The sequence below is a fragment of the Acipenser ruthenus genome, chromosome 6, assembly GCF_902713425.1.
Source record: "Acipenser ruthenus chromosome 6, fAciRut3.2 maternal haplotype, whole genome shotgun sequence".
Taxonomy (NCBI): Eukaryota; Metazoa; Chordata; class Actinopteri; order Acipenseriformes; family Acipenseridae; genus Acipenser; species Acipenser ruthenus.
In genome coordinates this window covers 2,098,424-2,110,747 of record NC_081194.1, presented here as the reverse complement: position 1 = coordinate 2,110,747, position 12,324 = coordinate 2,098,424, and the positions used below count along the sequence as shown (strand labels likewise).

General features: G+C 37.7%; 1 protein-coding gene across 4 annotated transcripts in view; it reads left to right on the top strand.

Annotated features, from left to right (window-relative positions):
* The window catches only part of LOC117411508 (S1 RNA-binding domain-containing protein 1), a 123,461-nt gene that overhangs the window by 41,766 nt on the left and 69,371 nt on the right, over window positions 1–12,324 (top strand). For all 4 annotated transcript variants that reach the window (XM_059024821.1, XM_059024820.1, XM_059024819.1 and 1 more), the window contains exon 15: window positions 9,403–9,494. In XM_059024821.1, the coding sequence (XP_058880804.1) occupies window positions 9,403–9,494 (92 nt within the window). The remainder of the gene's footprint in view (window positions 1–9,402; window positions 9,495–12,324) is intronic.

The following is a 12,324-nucleotide window of genomic DNA, read 5'->3' as shown; positions in this document are numbered from 1 at the left end:
ACACACTAATGTGTATAGATTACTATAGTTAAATCAGAATATTTGCCCTGGGTTTGTTACCTGCCGCTGTCGTCCTGTGAATTATCCTGGCAGTGATTAAAGCAGCCAATAATATAATATAGTAATGGTATATAAAATGCATTGTGTGTGTGTGTGTATAATATATATATATATATATATATATATATATATATATATATATATATATATATATATATATACACATACATACATACATACATACATACATACATACATACATACAGAGAGTTAGATAGCATCTACTGTATGAGTTAGTACTGTCTAGCCTACTGCATTTTATTTATTAATGAAAAATATTAACACATTGCTGATACATCAATCCTAGACATCACGGTTTGGCTGCAATGCCAGGTGTCCTGGTAAGGATAAACAGAGGTTTCTGAATCTGGATTGATTAACTGCCTCCAATATCATCCATTATTGACATACATTGCTGTGCAGAGGGTCTGAACTAAATGTGTGCTGCCGGGAGAATACAGATAATTCGGAGCATTCTGTAAATAAAATACTTTAGGGGGCTCCCGAGCGGCGCATCCGGTAAAGGCACGCCGCGTGGAGTGCAGGATGTGCCCTATAGCCTGGACGTCGCTGGTTTGAGTCCAGGCTATTCCATTGCCGACTGTGGACGGGAGAGCCACAATTGGCAGAGCGCCGCAGGTGGAGGGGGTTATGGGGGGGGTTTAGGTCGGCCAGGGTGTCCTCAGCGCACCGCACACCAGCGATCCCTGTAGTCTGGCCGGGTGCCTGTGGGCTTGCTTGTGGGCTTCCCACAGCTGCGCTGTCCTCTGATGCTGTAGCGCTGACGTGGCTGCACGGTGGGTCCGCAGTGTGAAAAGAACCGGTCGGCTGATGGCACATGCTTCGGAGGACAGCGTGTGTTTGTCTTCACCGCTCCCGAGTCAGCGCAGGGGTGGTAGCGGTGACCCGAGCTTAAGTAATAACTGGATATTCTAAATTGGGAGAAAATCATAAAAAATAATTGGCGACTACTAAATTAAAAATAAATAAATAAATAAATACTTTAAAATATCTCTCTATCTTTCTCTCTCTATATATATCTTTCTCTCTATCTAATATATGAGAGAGAGATTGTAATCTGAAGCATTCAGTTACATAGTTGTGAATCGGTTGCGAAACAAAGTGAAACATGTTCTTTGATAAATTTACAAAGGCCAACAGTTATGCTGCAAACAACTATTTTGTAGTTACATTAACTAATATAAGCACACTTGTACTTTTTGCACATTTTTATTTTCATTACCATTTACAGAAATAAAACAAGGCTTAATTTGATTTTAATTCAGAGACAGATTTAAATTTGGATTGATAAATAAATTAGCGCTAGGTCTGCATACTAGTTGGAATACAGCATTTCTGGCATGCAAAAACAAAATCCGCAAATAAAAAAAAACAAAACAAGGATGATCACAATTCAATGAAAATCTATGTGTGAAGCCAAAAAAAAAAAAAAAAAAACTAACTCAAATGTTTTACAGTGTCTACTTTCCAATAAAAAAAAGTTAAGGTTCATGATTTTTTTTTTATATAAATGTATTTATTTTATAGAATGGTTTCCTTCCCTGCCCTTTCCCGCGTGGTGTAACCTCATGGGTATTGACAGCAGTGGCACAGCGCCGTGACGCACAGGTAGCTGTCTCCTTGCAGCAGTGGAGGTGCCACACTTGTGCCCTTGCTGGTGACTTAGAATGTCCATTGCACCCGGGGCTGTCTGCGCAGCACCAGCTTTTGTTCCGATAAGAACGTATGGCACCAGATTGATGTAACAGGCTGTGAGGTTTGCTCTTTTCAGATATGCACTCTTATGGCAGGTAGAGTGTGGCCTTGACATGGCCACACACTGATTTTGGCTCCACTGCCTTCTAGCTGCACGTGTGAAGCTAAGGCTCTTTGACACCTGCCATTTGGACCCTTTTCTTACTGAAAATGTCATCATTTTCAGACAAGATGAAGGCAGATATCTGATCGTTCTGTTCTGACGAGGGTCCTAAGGTCATGGTTTACAGCTGAGTGAGTAACGGGTGGCGGTGGTGGAGGAGCTGTACAATCTGTTACATTAGTGTGGGAAGGAGAAAAGGACAAGTTCAACAGGTCTTTATTCTGTGCCATGCTTCTAAAAAGCAATGCGTTCACAGCTGACCTGTTCAAGCAGATCAGCGGTGTTGGGGATGCACAGAAAAACGTACAGAATTGACGGTTAACGTGATAATTCCATAGGGTACCAGCAAGTCCAGTAAATTGAAATCAGATTGTTAATAATCAAAAAAAAAAAAGAGAAGCTGTACCACTTCTGTTATTAGCAGGCAGGGAAAAAATGTCGGCTTTTGATTCATGTTATATTTTTAAAGTGAACGCAAATGTTTTCAGGGAAAATGGCTCTGATTGTAGACAAGCAGGTTCTTGCCTATTTATTTATTTATTTATTTATTTATTTATTTATTTATTTTTATGAATAGATCATTTTTAATTATGTTAAGCTTAACGTGCGCCTCAGGCTCATTCAAATTTTAAAAAGCCATTCAAACGCATTCTCTAATAGATTTCTATTTGCCACCATAATTGACTGAAGGTTCAAACACATTTTTTTCCCTTCTGAAATAGGCAGCTTTCGTTATCTGATGGGTGGGCAATGTAAAGAACTGTAGCAGATGTGAGAATAGCTTAAAAAACAGAGTCATTAATCTGAATGGTAATTATCAAGCTAAATGTGCAATTAGGTCGGATTCAGCTGTTTTTTTGCAAGGGAGTGTAGTAATAGGATTACGATTCATCCATGATGCATGATCAAACAGGAAACCATAGGTTCTGTAGAGCACTTGCACTTCATTGTTTAAAACAAAAAAGAGGGGGGGAAAAAGTAAACTGATGTGTTTTTATTCTATTTTTTAATAATCAAAGAAAATGACTAGTTTGACATTTTGAAGGACTAGTTTATCTAACACAAGATTTGCTTAAATGTCAGTCATAAGAAATAAAGAAGACAGCTGCATGCTCTGTAGTGTGTGTACTATGTGCAAAGTGTACACAATAGTGTAGCTTGTCTGAAGTGGCTTTAAGGTTCTGCACCTCTTATTGGTGCTTATTTGTTCACCTACACTTGTATTGCAAAATTTCTAATGATTGAGAATTTATGTAATTCTTTTGAGAATTTATGTAATTCTTTATTAAGAGTTAAAATAGACAAAGTGTTATAATGCTGACTATAATGTATTACAACAGCAATGCTAAGAAATAATTTAAAATATAAAATATTTTTATATAATATTTTAAACCATAGATAACAAACAACCACAAAATTTGAACAAAAATACAGATCAAAGAATCATGAAGTTTTCAATATGAAACGTGACACGCTGTCAAAATGAAAACATTACAAAGTTAGTATCGGGTAGCGTTAACACAATCACAGCAGCGTTGATTCATAGACCTGATCAGCCTCTGGATAGACTGCTGTGGGATTTTCTGCCGCTCTTCCTGTGCAGCTGCAGCCAGCTGGCGAAGGTTGGCTGGTCGCGGTTGTCTCCTGGCGATTTGGTCCCACAGATGTTCTGTTAGACTTGGGTCAGGTGAAAAAACTGGCCATGGCAAGACCTTGACATTGTTTTCTTGAAGTTGTGCAATTGTGCAGCGTTCTGTAACACTGGCAACTAGTAATAACATTGTAAATAAGCGGCGTGCAGTTACTAATATCGGAATTCCACTAACATTAAAGTCTATGGGAAGGGATTGGTTCCTGGGAAAATGCTGTAAATAATAACTGGCATCTACTCTCTCTCATATTATTGCAGATAGACACAATTGGTGACATATATAACTCTGAGCCGTAAAGTAACTGGTACATAAAAAAAGTGTGACATCTGTCATGTTCTGTTTTTGTGAGGAGCTTGTCATGATTCATTTATCTTTTTCTTGTCTTGATACATTGTACACCACTTACTGTACTGCAATACTGTATGTGAAAAGAAATAAAGTAATATAGACATACTGCCATAAGTACAAATTCAAGTGTACCAGTATATTTTATTCATGTATCTGATAGTTTAAGCTAGGCTAGGGCCAACATATCGTGAAATCTTGGACTGGCAAATAATTATCGTATTATCTGCAGTAAAAATGTACACTACTTTAGAGAGAAATTCTCAATTATTAGATGTTCTAACATAATTTACCATAATATTTTTTTTCCGATAATCATTATTATCCACTGTTAACAAGTATACTACAATTGAGAGAGTCACAATTAATGGGATTTTTTTTTTCCTTTTTTTTTTTTTTTTTTTTTATATAAATTTAGTAATTGCCAATTTATTATTTTCTCCCAATTTGGCTTATCCAATTATTTTTAGGCTCAGCTCCCCGCTACCAACCCCGCACTGACTCTGGAGCGACAAAGACGAACACAATGTCCTCTGAAGCGAGTGCCATCAGCCGACCGCTTTTTTTCACACTGCAGATTCACTGTGCAGCCACCTCAGAGCTACAGCGTTGGAAGACAACGCAGCTCTGGGCAGCTTACAGGCAAGCCCGCAGGCACCTGGCCAGACTACAGGGGTCGCTGGTGCGCGCTGAGCCGAGGACACCCTGGCCGTCACTCTACAGTATATCTCCCCTATCCACCCCATCCCGCAGTAATTGCTTGCTGTCATATGTTTCTGTCTCGGCCGTGTAAAGAATGCAGATTTAGGTGCTTGAAGCTGTTGGCTTTGGGATGAAGGGTTTTATATTCTGAGAATGAAAGGACCTCATCCTGTTTTGGATTGTGGATGTCGGTTTTGGTGGTCTGTTTCGCTCACAGATGGAACAAGATCTCACAAACAGCTTAGGGGTAGAACTACAGGGGAAAAAACACAGCCTAGACGTGCTTTGTCATTAAGTTTCAATATTTCCATTTAGATTATTGGCAGCTCAATGCTATTGTCAGGGTCAGTCTCCTACCATGTGAGGCATGATCTTATTTTCTCAGAAAGAAATCTGAATTGCCTCGTGTCCGTATTCTTGTGGCCACCTGTTAATTTGTTAGAATATCATATTGATTCCCGAGCTTGATGTTTGCTGTCTCGTTTGACTCGCTGAAGGTCATGTGTCAGATTTGAGTCATTAATTTTCTGTATCAAGAAGTCTTTAGCTGTCTGCTGTCAAGCTTGTTAACTCTTTCTGGACAAGAGGCCAGCTGGACAGGGAATCCATGTCTGGCAGCTGATTTGAATGGGATTCCTGTCCACAAGTTCTTTCTGTACAGTCCAGCATTTAGTGGCTGGCAGTCTGCAAAAGGTGCAAGGTCAGCCTGCAATTTAAAACCTGATTTTTTTCCAGATATCACTGATATTCATTGATCCAGAGAACTCAGCAGGCCGATTTTCAGTACAGGGCTCTAGAGCTTAGTACAGTCCAGTATACTAAAGTGAAAGGGAATGGACGACACAGTAGAGTACAGTCTAATGTAGTAAAGTGAAAGGGAATGAATGACACAGTAGAGTACAGTCTAATGTAGTAAAGTGAAAGGGAATGGACGACACAGTAGAGTACAGTCCAGTATAGTAAAGTGAAAGGGAATGGACGACACAGTAGAGTACAGTCCAGTATAGTAAAGTGAAAGGGATTGGACGACACAGTAGAGTACAGTCTAATGTAGTAAAGTGAAAGGGAATGAATGACACAGTAGAGTACAGTCCAGTATAGTAAAGTGAAAGGGAATGGACGACAGAGTTCTTTCACTAATGAATGCTTCATGCATTTACATTAGTAGTGCGGTAGTAGTCGTAAGTATTGTGTTCAAAATCTTTCAACCTGTTTGTATAAATGAGTGTTTGCAACTTACAAGATTTACAGTAAGTCCAAATGTTTTGTTGTATTAATGAAGATATACAGTACAAGAGGCCCCGTTATTAATGTGGTCTGTGTAAAGTGTATGACTTATTGCATAGTAGATCCACTAGATGGCACTGTTGTAAAGTTAATATTTGTGAAGAGCAGATTTGGTGCTTATGATATGCTAAATGTACTTCCAAATGTTGGATGTGATTTTTTTTTTTGGTACATCTACTGTACTAATGCAGAATTTAATAACTACATTTAGAAATAAATGTGTACCTTTTTATCGAAGAATGTGACCGAGTTCCAGTCACAGCTCAGGATAGCGGGGGTAGTTGAGAAGAAAAGCAGCATTTTAACCTACAGGTCACAATTTGAATGTACAGACCATTTATTATTATTATTATTATTATTATTATTATTATTATTATTATTATTATTATTATCACTACTACTACTACATTTTTTTAACTTTCTGATGTTGTTTTTGTGGAACCATTCTCTGTGTATTGGTGGGTATTTCCATAGAATAGTGGATTTTGAATGCTTTACTCTGGTTAAATTAGCATAGAAAATTGCTAATTGGGTATAGCAAGTTGAAAAATATGCATGTGGGGGCTGCAAATGTTTATTAACACAGTTTCTAAACTGTTCACTACTTCATGGTATTTTAAAAACCTGTGTTTTTTTAATTTCCAAAATTAAATGTCCTTGCATCAAGATTCAAAAGGTCCCTTCATTACTAATAAATAACAATTTATTTTTAGTAAGTATTTAACAGCTGACTTGGATTTCATGTAGTTTACCTAATGTACTGGACCTCATCAGCTTGTAATGTTTGAATTGGCACCACAAAATAACACATTTTGAAGTGATGTTGGTAATAGACCTACCAATTATGCATTTTTAGTGTGCTTATTAAATTTACTGCTGTCCATTTATTAATTCTACCTGTAATTTGAATTTTACTGTTGATAGAAGTGTGAATAAAAACACTTGATACCTTATTAAAGTCCGAACTCTGCAGCTCTGCACAGAATATCAGCAGTTTGTATCTACAGCTTGAGGAGGTTTATTTATGCACTTTCAATAACTGGTCTGCAGTATAGCAGCCATCTTCACGCTTTATTCTGGAGAGGGGGCAGTAAACAGATATAACCTTTTTTGATTTTTTTTTTTTTTACAGTGTAATAAATTGCTAAAATTTAGTGACAGTCTAGGATCAGACATTTTGCTTCTGTTTTTTTTTTTTTTATTTAAATGTAAATCATAAAAACAATTCAATGATGGTGGAAAAATCCCCAAATTATTAAAAAGCAATGCAGTAATGTAGTGTAATGAAAGAATATTCAAAGATTTAAAATGTTATGCTGTTGCCGTGTAGCCGGCTTGATGGAATGTGACAACAGTTTTAGCTTCAGTTTTCTGGCGACAGTGCTGTGTATCAACAAATAACTAATGTTCCCCTATTACTATAATCATTTAAATATTAGACATGAAAATGAGCTCTATTGTGCTGCCCACATACACAGTTAAGCAGTTTTATCAGACAGCAGCTTGCACTGCAAGTGTGTTTTATCTTCTAGCAGAGGATCTCTAGAACTCCAATAGCTATACGTTTTAAATATTAAGCTACTTGTGTAATGTGTTTACTGCATGCCAGTTCTGTAGTACTGTAAATGATCTTTAGTAATACAGTTTGGCAAACCTTTTAGTGAAGTCTGAGTGCCTGTAAGTTTTATTAAAAACAATAACAAAATAATGACAATAGCTGCAAATTGTTATTCCCAGTTTTCCAGGAAAGTAAGTGGTTTTATGTTTTCAACACATTTTAACCTCAATTGACATTGCTCATATTCACTGTGTATGCTAAAAACTGTCTGAATGGGCCTGTACATCTGGAGAAGTTAACCTGTAGTATTGTAATAACATGGATGTATTATTAAATATATCCACCTACCTGATCAGTCAGTATTTTAACATTAAGTGATTTGTATTTGGGGGGGGGGGGGGGGGGATGGTTAAACCAACCAAATCACTAGAAATGCTTAGGTATTCGTGACGGAAACTAGAAAAGTGAAACAGATTTTGATACACTAGTAACTAGTGCCAAAGAAGTCTTTGGTAGTTTTCGTCGCAATTGGAAAAGCAGTTCTATAAATACATTTATATTATTATTATTATTATTTATTTCTTAGCAGACGCCCTTATCCAGGGCGACTTACAATCGTAAGCAAAAACATTTCAAGCGTTACAATACAAGTGGATGGATGGAAATAAGAATTAAATACAGACCGTTGTCTCAGTGTCTTTATATACACTCATAACCTTATGCTAAATATTGTCCTTTGACAGTTTAATCACAGGATGAATTGTTCTACAGGTGCAATATAAAATATAAATTGTGACATATAGACATATGATATGCATGCCCAGTGTTCTGTTAATTATGACGAGCATGTGTACTCTCTGAAGGTCTCAGTTCTGTGCTTTGCAGACTGACTGGTGGACCTGTTGTCATGTCTCCAAGCTAGCCTTACTGTACATACACATTTATTTTAACCATCAGTCATCAATAACAAAACTGTTTTATTAAACGTCCTTCTAACATGTTTCCATGAAATCAGTTGTTTGGAGTACTAGTCCTTTTTGTCAGTTTTTCCACAGGTTGGTAGGGGCCTTGTTTCCCTTTTCTAGAGCCCCCCCCCCCCAGCCCGTTTCTATAAAAAAGTTTGCCTTTTACTCCGTGGCTGCAGTCTTATTACAGAAGCGTTGAGAAAAAAAAAAAGAAGAAAAAGAAGGTAGTTCAAGCTGTCATGAATAGTCTTTTTGAAGAGGGAGTATAAGAAAACAGGAAAGAGGAAACACAATGTTAACCAGTTCCACTGGTCACATATTATCCACTTGTGAAACGTGCAGTGTATAATCACTTGAATCGCAGTGCTGCAATAGGATTCTGGTAAAAGAACGAGAGGAAGTACTGATTCCTCAAGTGCAAATTGTGCCAGACGAAATAAAAAAATAAAAAAGAGAAAAATCAGCTTTTTGAAAAAATAAAATGTCCTTAAAGGTTGATTTTGTATTTCCTGAATTTAGCAGGCAGGGGTCTATTGAGGGATTTGCTAAATCAATATATTTTCCTTGATAGCAGATGTTCTCAAGTGCCCTGTCATATTGTAGCTCAGTGCTTCTTTGTCTGCTGGGGGCTATAAATCCCCCGCTTCATGAACAGTGAATTATTATTACAGAAGACTGGGATTCAGGAAAATAGGGTGTGCAGAAAATTGGCAATCCTCTCTAAGAAAAAAAACATTAAAAATCCTCTTTTGCATTTGCAATGTTCACTTTTGAAGGATCCCAATGAATTCAAATGTACACGAAGAGGGAATTATAAAAGGGTTTCTTGGTGTTTTTAGCTGAAATATGGTATTCACATTTCTATGCATTCCTAGGAGATTTTAATATAGGTGCTTGTTTGATCAGTGTGTGTTGTGTTTGTTTTTTTTCATCCTGGCTGCTCTTTCTTCACAGTATCACCAGTGAAGCTGGGGCCTCTATATACAGCGTCAGTCCTGAAGCTGTGAAGGAAATGCCAGACCTTGACCCTAATTTGAGAAGCGCAGGTAAGCTTGTGTGAGTGTGTTATGGTGTAATAAAAGTGTACTGCCCATTAGGAATGTCCTGGCTAGACTGAATCTAACGCTACATTGGTAAACGATGAACATTGTCATTGCAGAGAATGTTAACACAGTAATGTCCACTGGAGGTGAGCTCTAGTGTAACTGGCTGCCCAAACGTGGTCGCTTTGTCATTTTGGAGGTCCAGCACTGCTCCTGCCCTTTTTAGGGAAGTTTTGCTCAATAGTAAAGGAATGTCTGCTGGGACTACTTCTGCATCGATATTACACTTAGTGTTTCCAATCTTAGCAGGAATTGTAACTCAATGAAATAATGTTCAAGCCATTTTTCTCCAGAAACAGTCCGTGTACAGGCAGTATCAGTTACAGCTGATCCCAATGACTCAACTACAAAGATTTCAACATCAGAAGGAGAGTCCTTGGTAAACAATGTGCTATTACATTGTTCAGCACTGTTACCAGTAGTTGCATCGGGAGCTTCCTCTGTCATCTTGCAGAATTCAGCTCATACTGAGTTAACATCACAGCCCCTGATGTGCCATACAAGAAAAGAAAAAAAAAACTAAAGGAAACCTCTACTCTTGCCATTCACCCTGGAAACGGAAGTAATGTTCAAAGCATAGTAACAGGAAAATAAAAGGGTTATGGCAAGCCTCTATAGGAATTTAATTATTATAAACAAATGAGATAACAATACTGGTAACTTAACAGCCCCCCCCAGTGTGCAGGCTGACCCATGAGAGTGTGCTTTAAATCATGCTTACACTAAGTTGCTATACAAATTGGGCATTTCAAACTGAGTAGACAAATGAGGGGTACAATTCGAGTGTTTCAGAACTAAAGCAAAGCTGTAGTGTATTGCATGGTGCTGCCTTGCATAATGCTTTAGTGTTTTGTTCAGCATTGTGTGAAAGTGTTTGATAGCTGGTGAGTGGGAGCAGGGTGGGGGCAGCCTGAAACACATAGTAAGCTACAGAGTGTCTGTCAATTGCTCCGATCCCTTCCCCACCTTCCCCCAACCATTCTCCAGCTAATGAAAAGCAGCCATGGGCCACACAAACCTCCCAGCCAGTCTACGCAGCTGTGTATATGCACAGAGCTCCATCTCTCTCACAGGATTCAGTAACATGAGAGCCGCCTCGTATTTCAATAGCAGAATCAATAGAACAAAACACCTTGCTAAATGGCACATTTTGGAGTAAAAATAATATGAAGCCCCTGAAATTGTATTGAATTGCTCTGGTGCGGAAGGGTTTTATTGCTTTGTTGTTGAATTTGTTAAACACACATTGTATATTATACATTTCCGTCGTATTGCCTCACGCCATGGTCTGCTTTCACATGCATGTCATCCTGTCCGAGAATGCCTGTTACAATTGAAACTGAGTATCTGCAATGAATCAGTTTTTTGTTGTCATTTACAGTTCACTGTTAGTTATAGTGAATGCCAGCCGTGTGCGTGTTCAGAAATATCAGTATCCTGTTGATAGTAACATTCATACTTATTTATGTATCTACAGTAAGTAATACATGTGAATGAGCTGCTGTAACATGTTGTTGCTACTTTAAGCACTTCCTATCATAATTGATGTAACTGTTATTGTAATAAACCTACATTAGCGAGAGGTATGTAAAAGAAAACATCACACAATGGGATGACTTTCACATAAGGTTTGAATGTCATCCCAAATGTGCTAATTTAACTACAGAGCTTATATATATATATCTATAGTTAAAAACATTTATGCCAGTATATAGCTTTTTTTCTCTCTCTTGCCACAAAGCAACCTTATTTTTCTTTATTTAAAAAAAAAAAAAAACTTAGAATACGATAGAATAAAATAAGTCCTCCACAGTATTTTTTTTTTTTTAAGAACATAGATTTGACATGACTGAGGCTTCTTGATGGATGTGTAGATTGTCAGCATTCAATGACCAGGAGATGAGTGAATGATGGCTAGTCAAGAAAGGGCTGCTGAATAGATCACCTTTAAGGAAGGAGTCCCGTGGAACTAAAGGTCATGCAGCACAGCTTTGCCGTGCATTGTCATGTCCCATCTGCCTGTTCCTTCACTGAAGGGCACAGTTTACTGGAGTAAGGTAATTCACTTCTGCAAAGTGCCCGGTGCTCCACATTGTCTCACAGATGACCCCCCCGGGTGTTTTGGTCTATTGTCACATTTAAATCGGCCCAAGGGCTGTGCGTCCTATTATAAATACAGATGAGCAATTCTGGCCTGTCATCATTTCCAATACCTGGACAGATTAAAGAAAGGAGACAGGTCGTCTTTTTTTTTTTTTTTTTTTATCAAATGCTTATTTTATTTTTTTGTAAAGCAGGACATAGTTGTTTTGGAAATTGGTTCTCTGTTTCACCTTAAGCTATTGGGGTTGATTTTAAAGGGCAGTTCTTCCCCTTGGCATTTCAAAAGGTCATTTTGTAGAAAACTTTCTTAACGTGATGAACTTGTTGGGTGCCCATTTTAGTTCTGTCCGTACCCCACTCAAAAGCAGAATACTGCAGAAACTTCCTGTGTGTTTTGTTCTGGCTTATGGCATTCCAATTGCTAGAATCCTATTCTTTCTTTCTATAAAGACCGTTTCAATCTAACATCACATGCAAAAAACATTTTCAGTTCTTTGGAGAGAAAAAAAAGCTGCTAAAACCAATATGAAAAAGCTGGCTCTTAATTTACTTTACTTTTTTTTTTTTTTTTTTAGCTGTGTTGAAATAAAAAAAATTATCATGGCAAATAAACAGAAAAAAAAAAAACATAAAATGAACTAATACTGGGAACATGAGCTTTATTTTACAG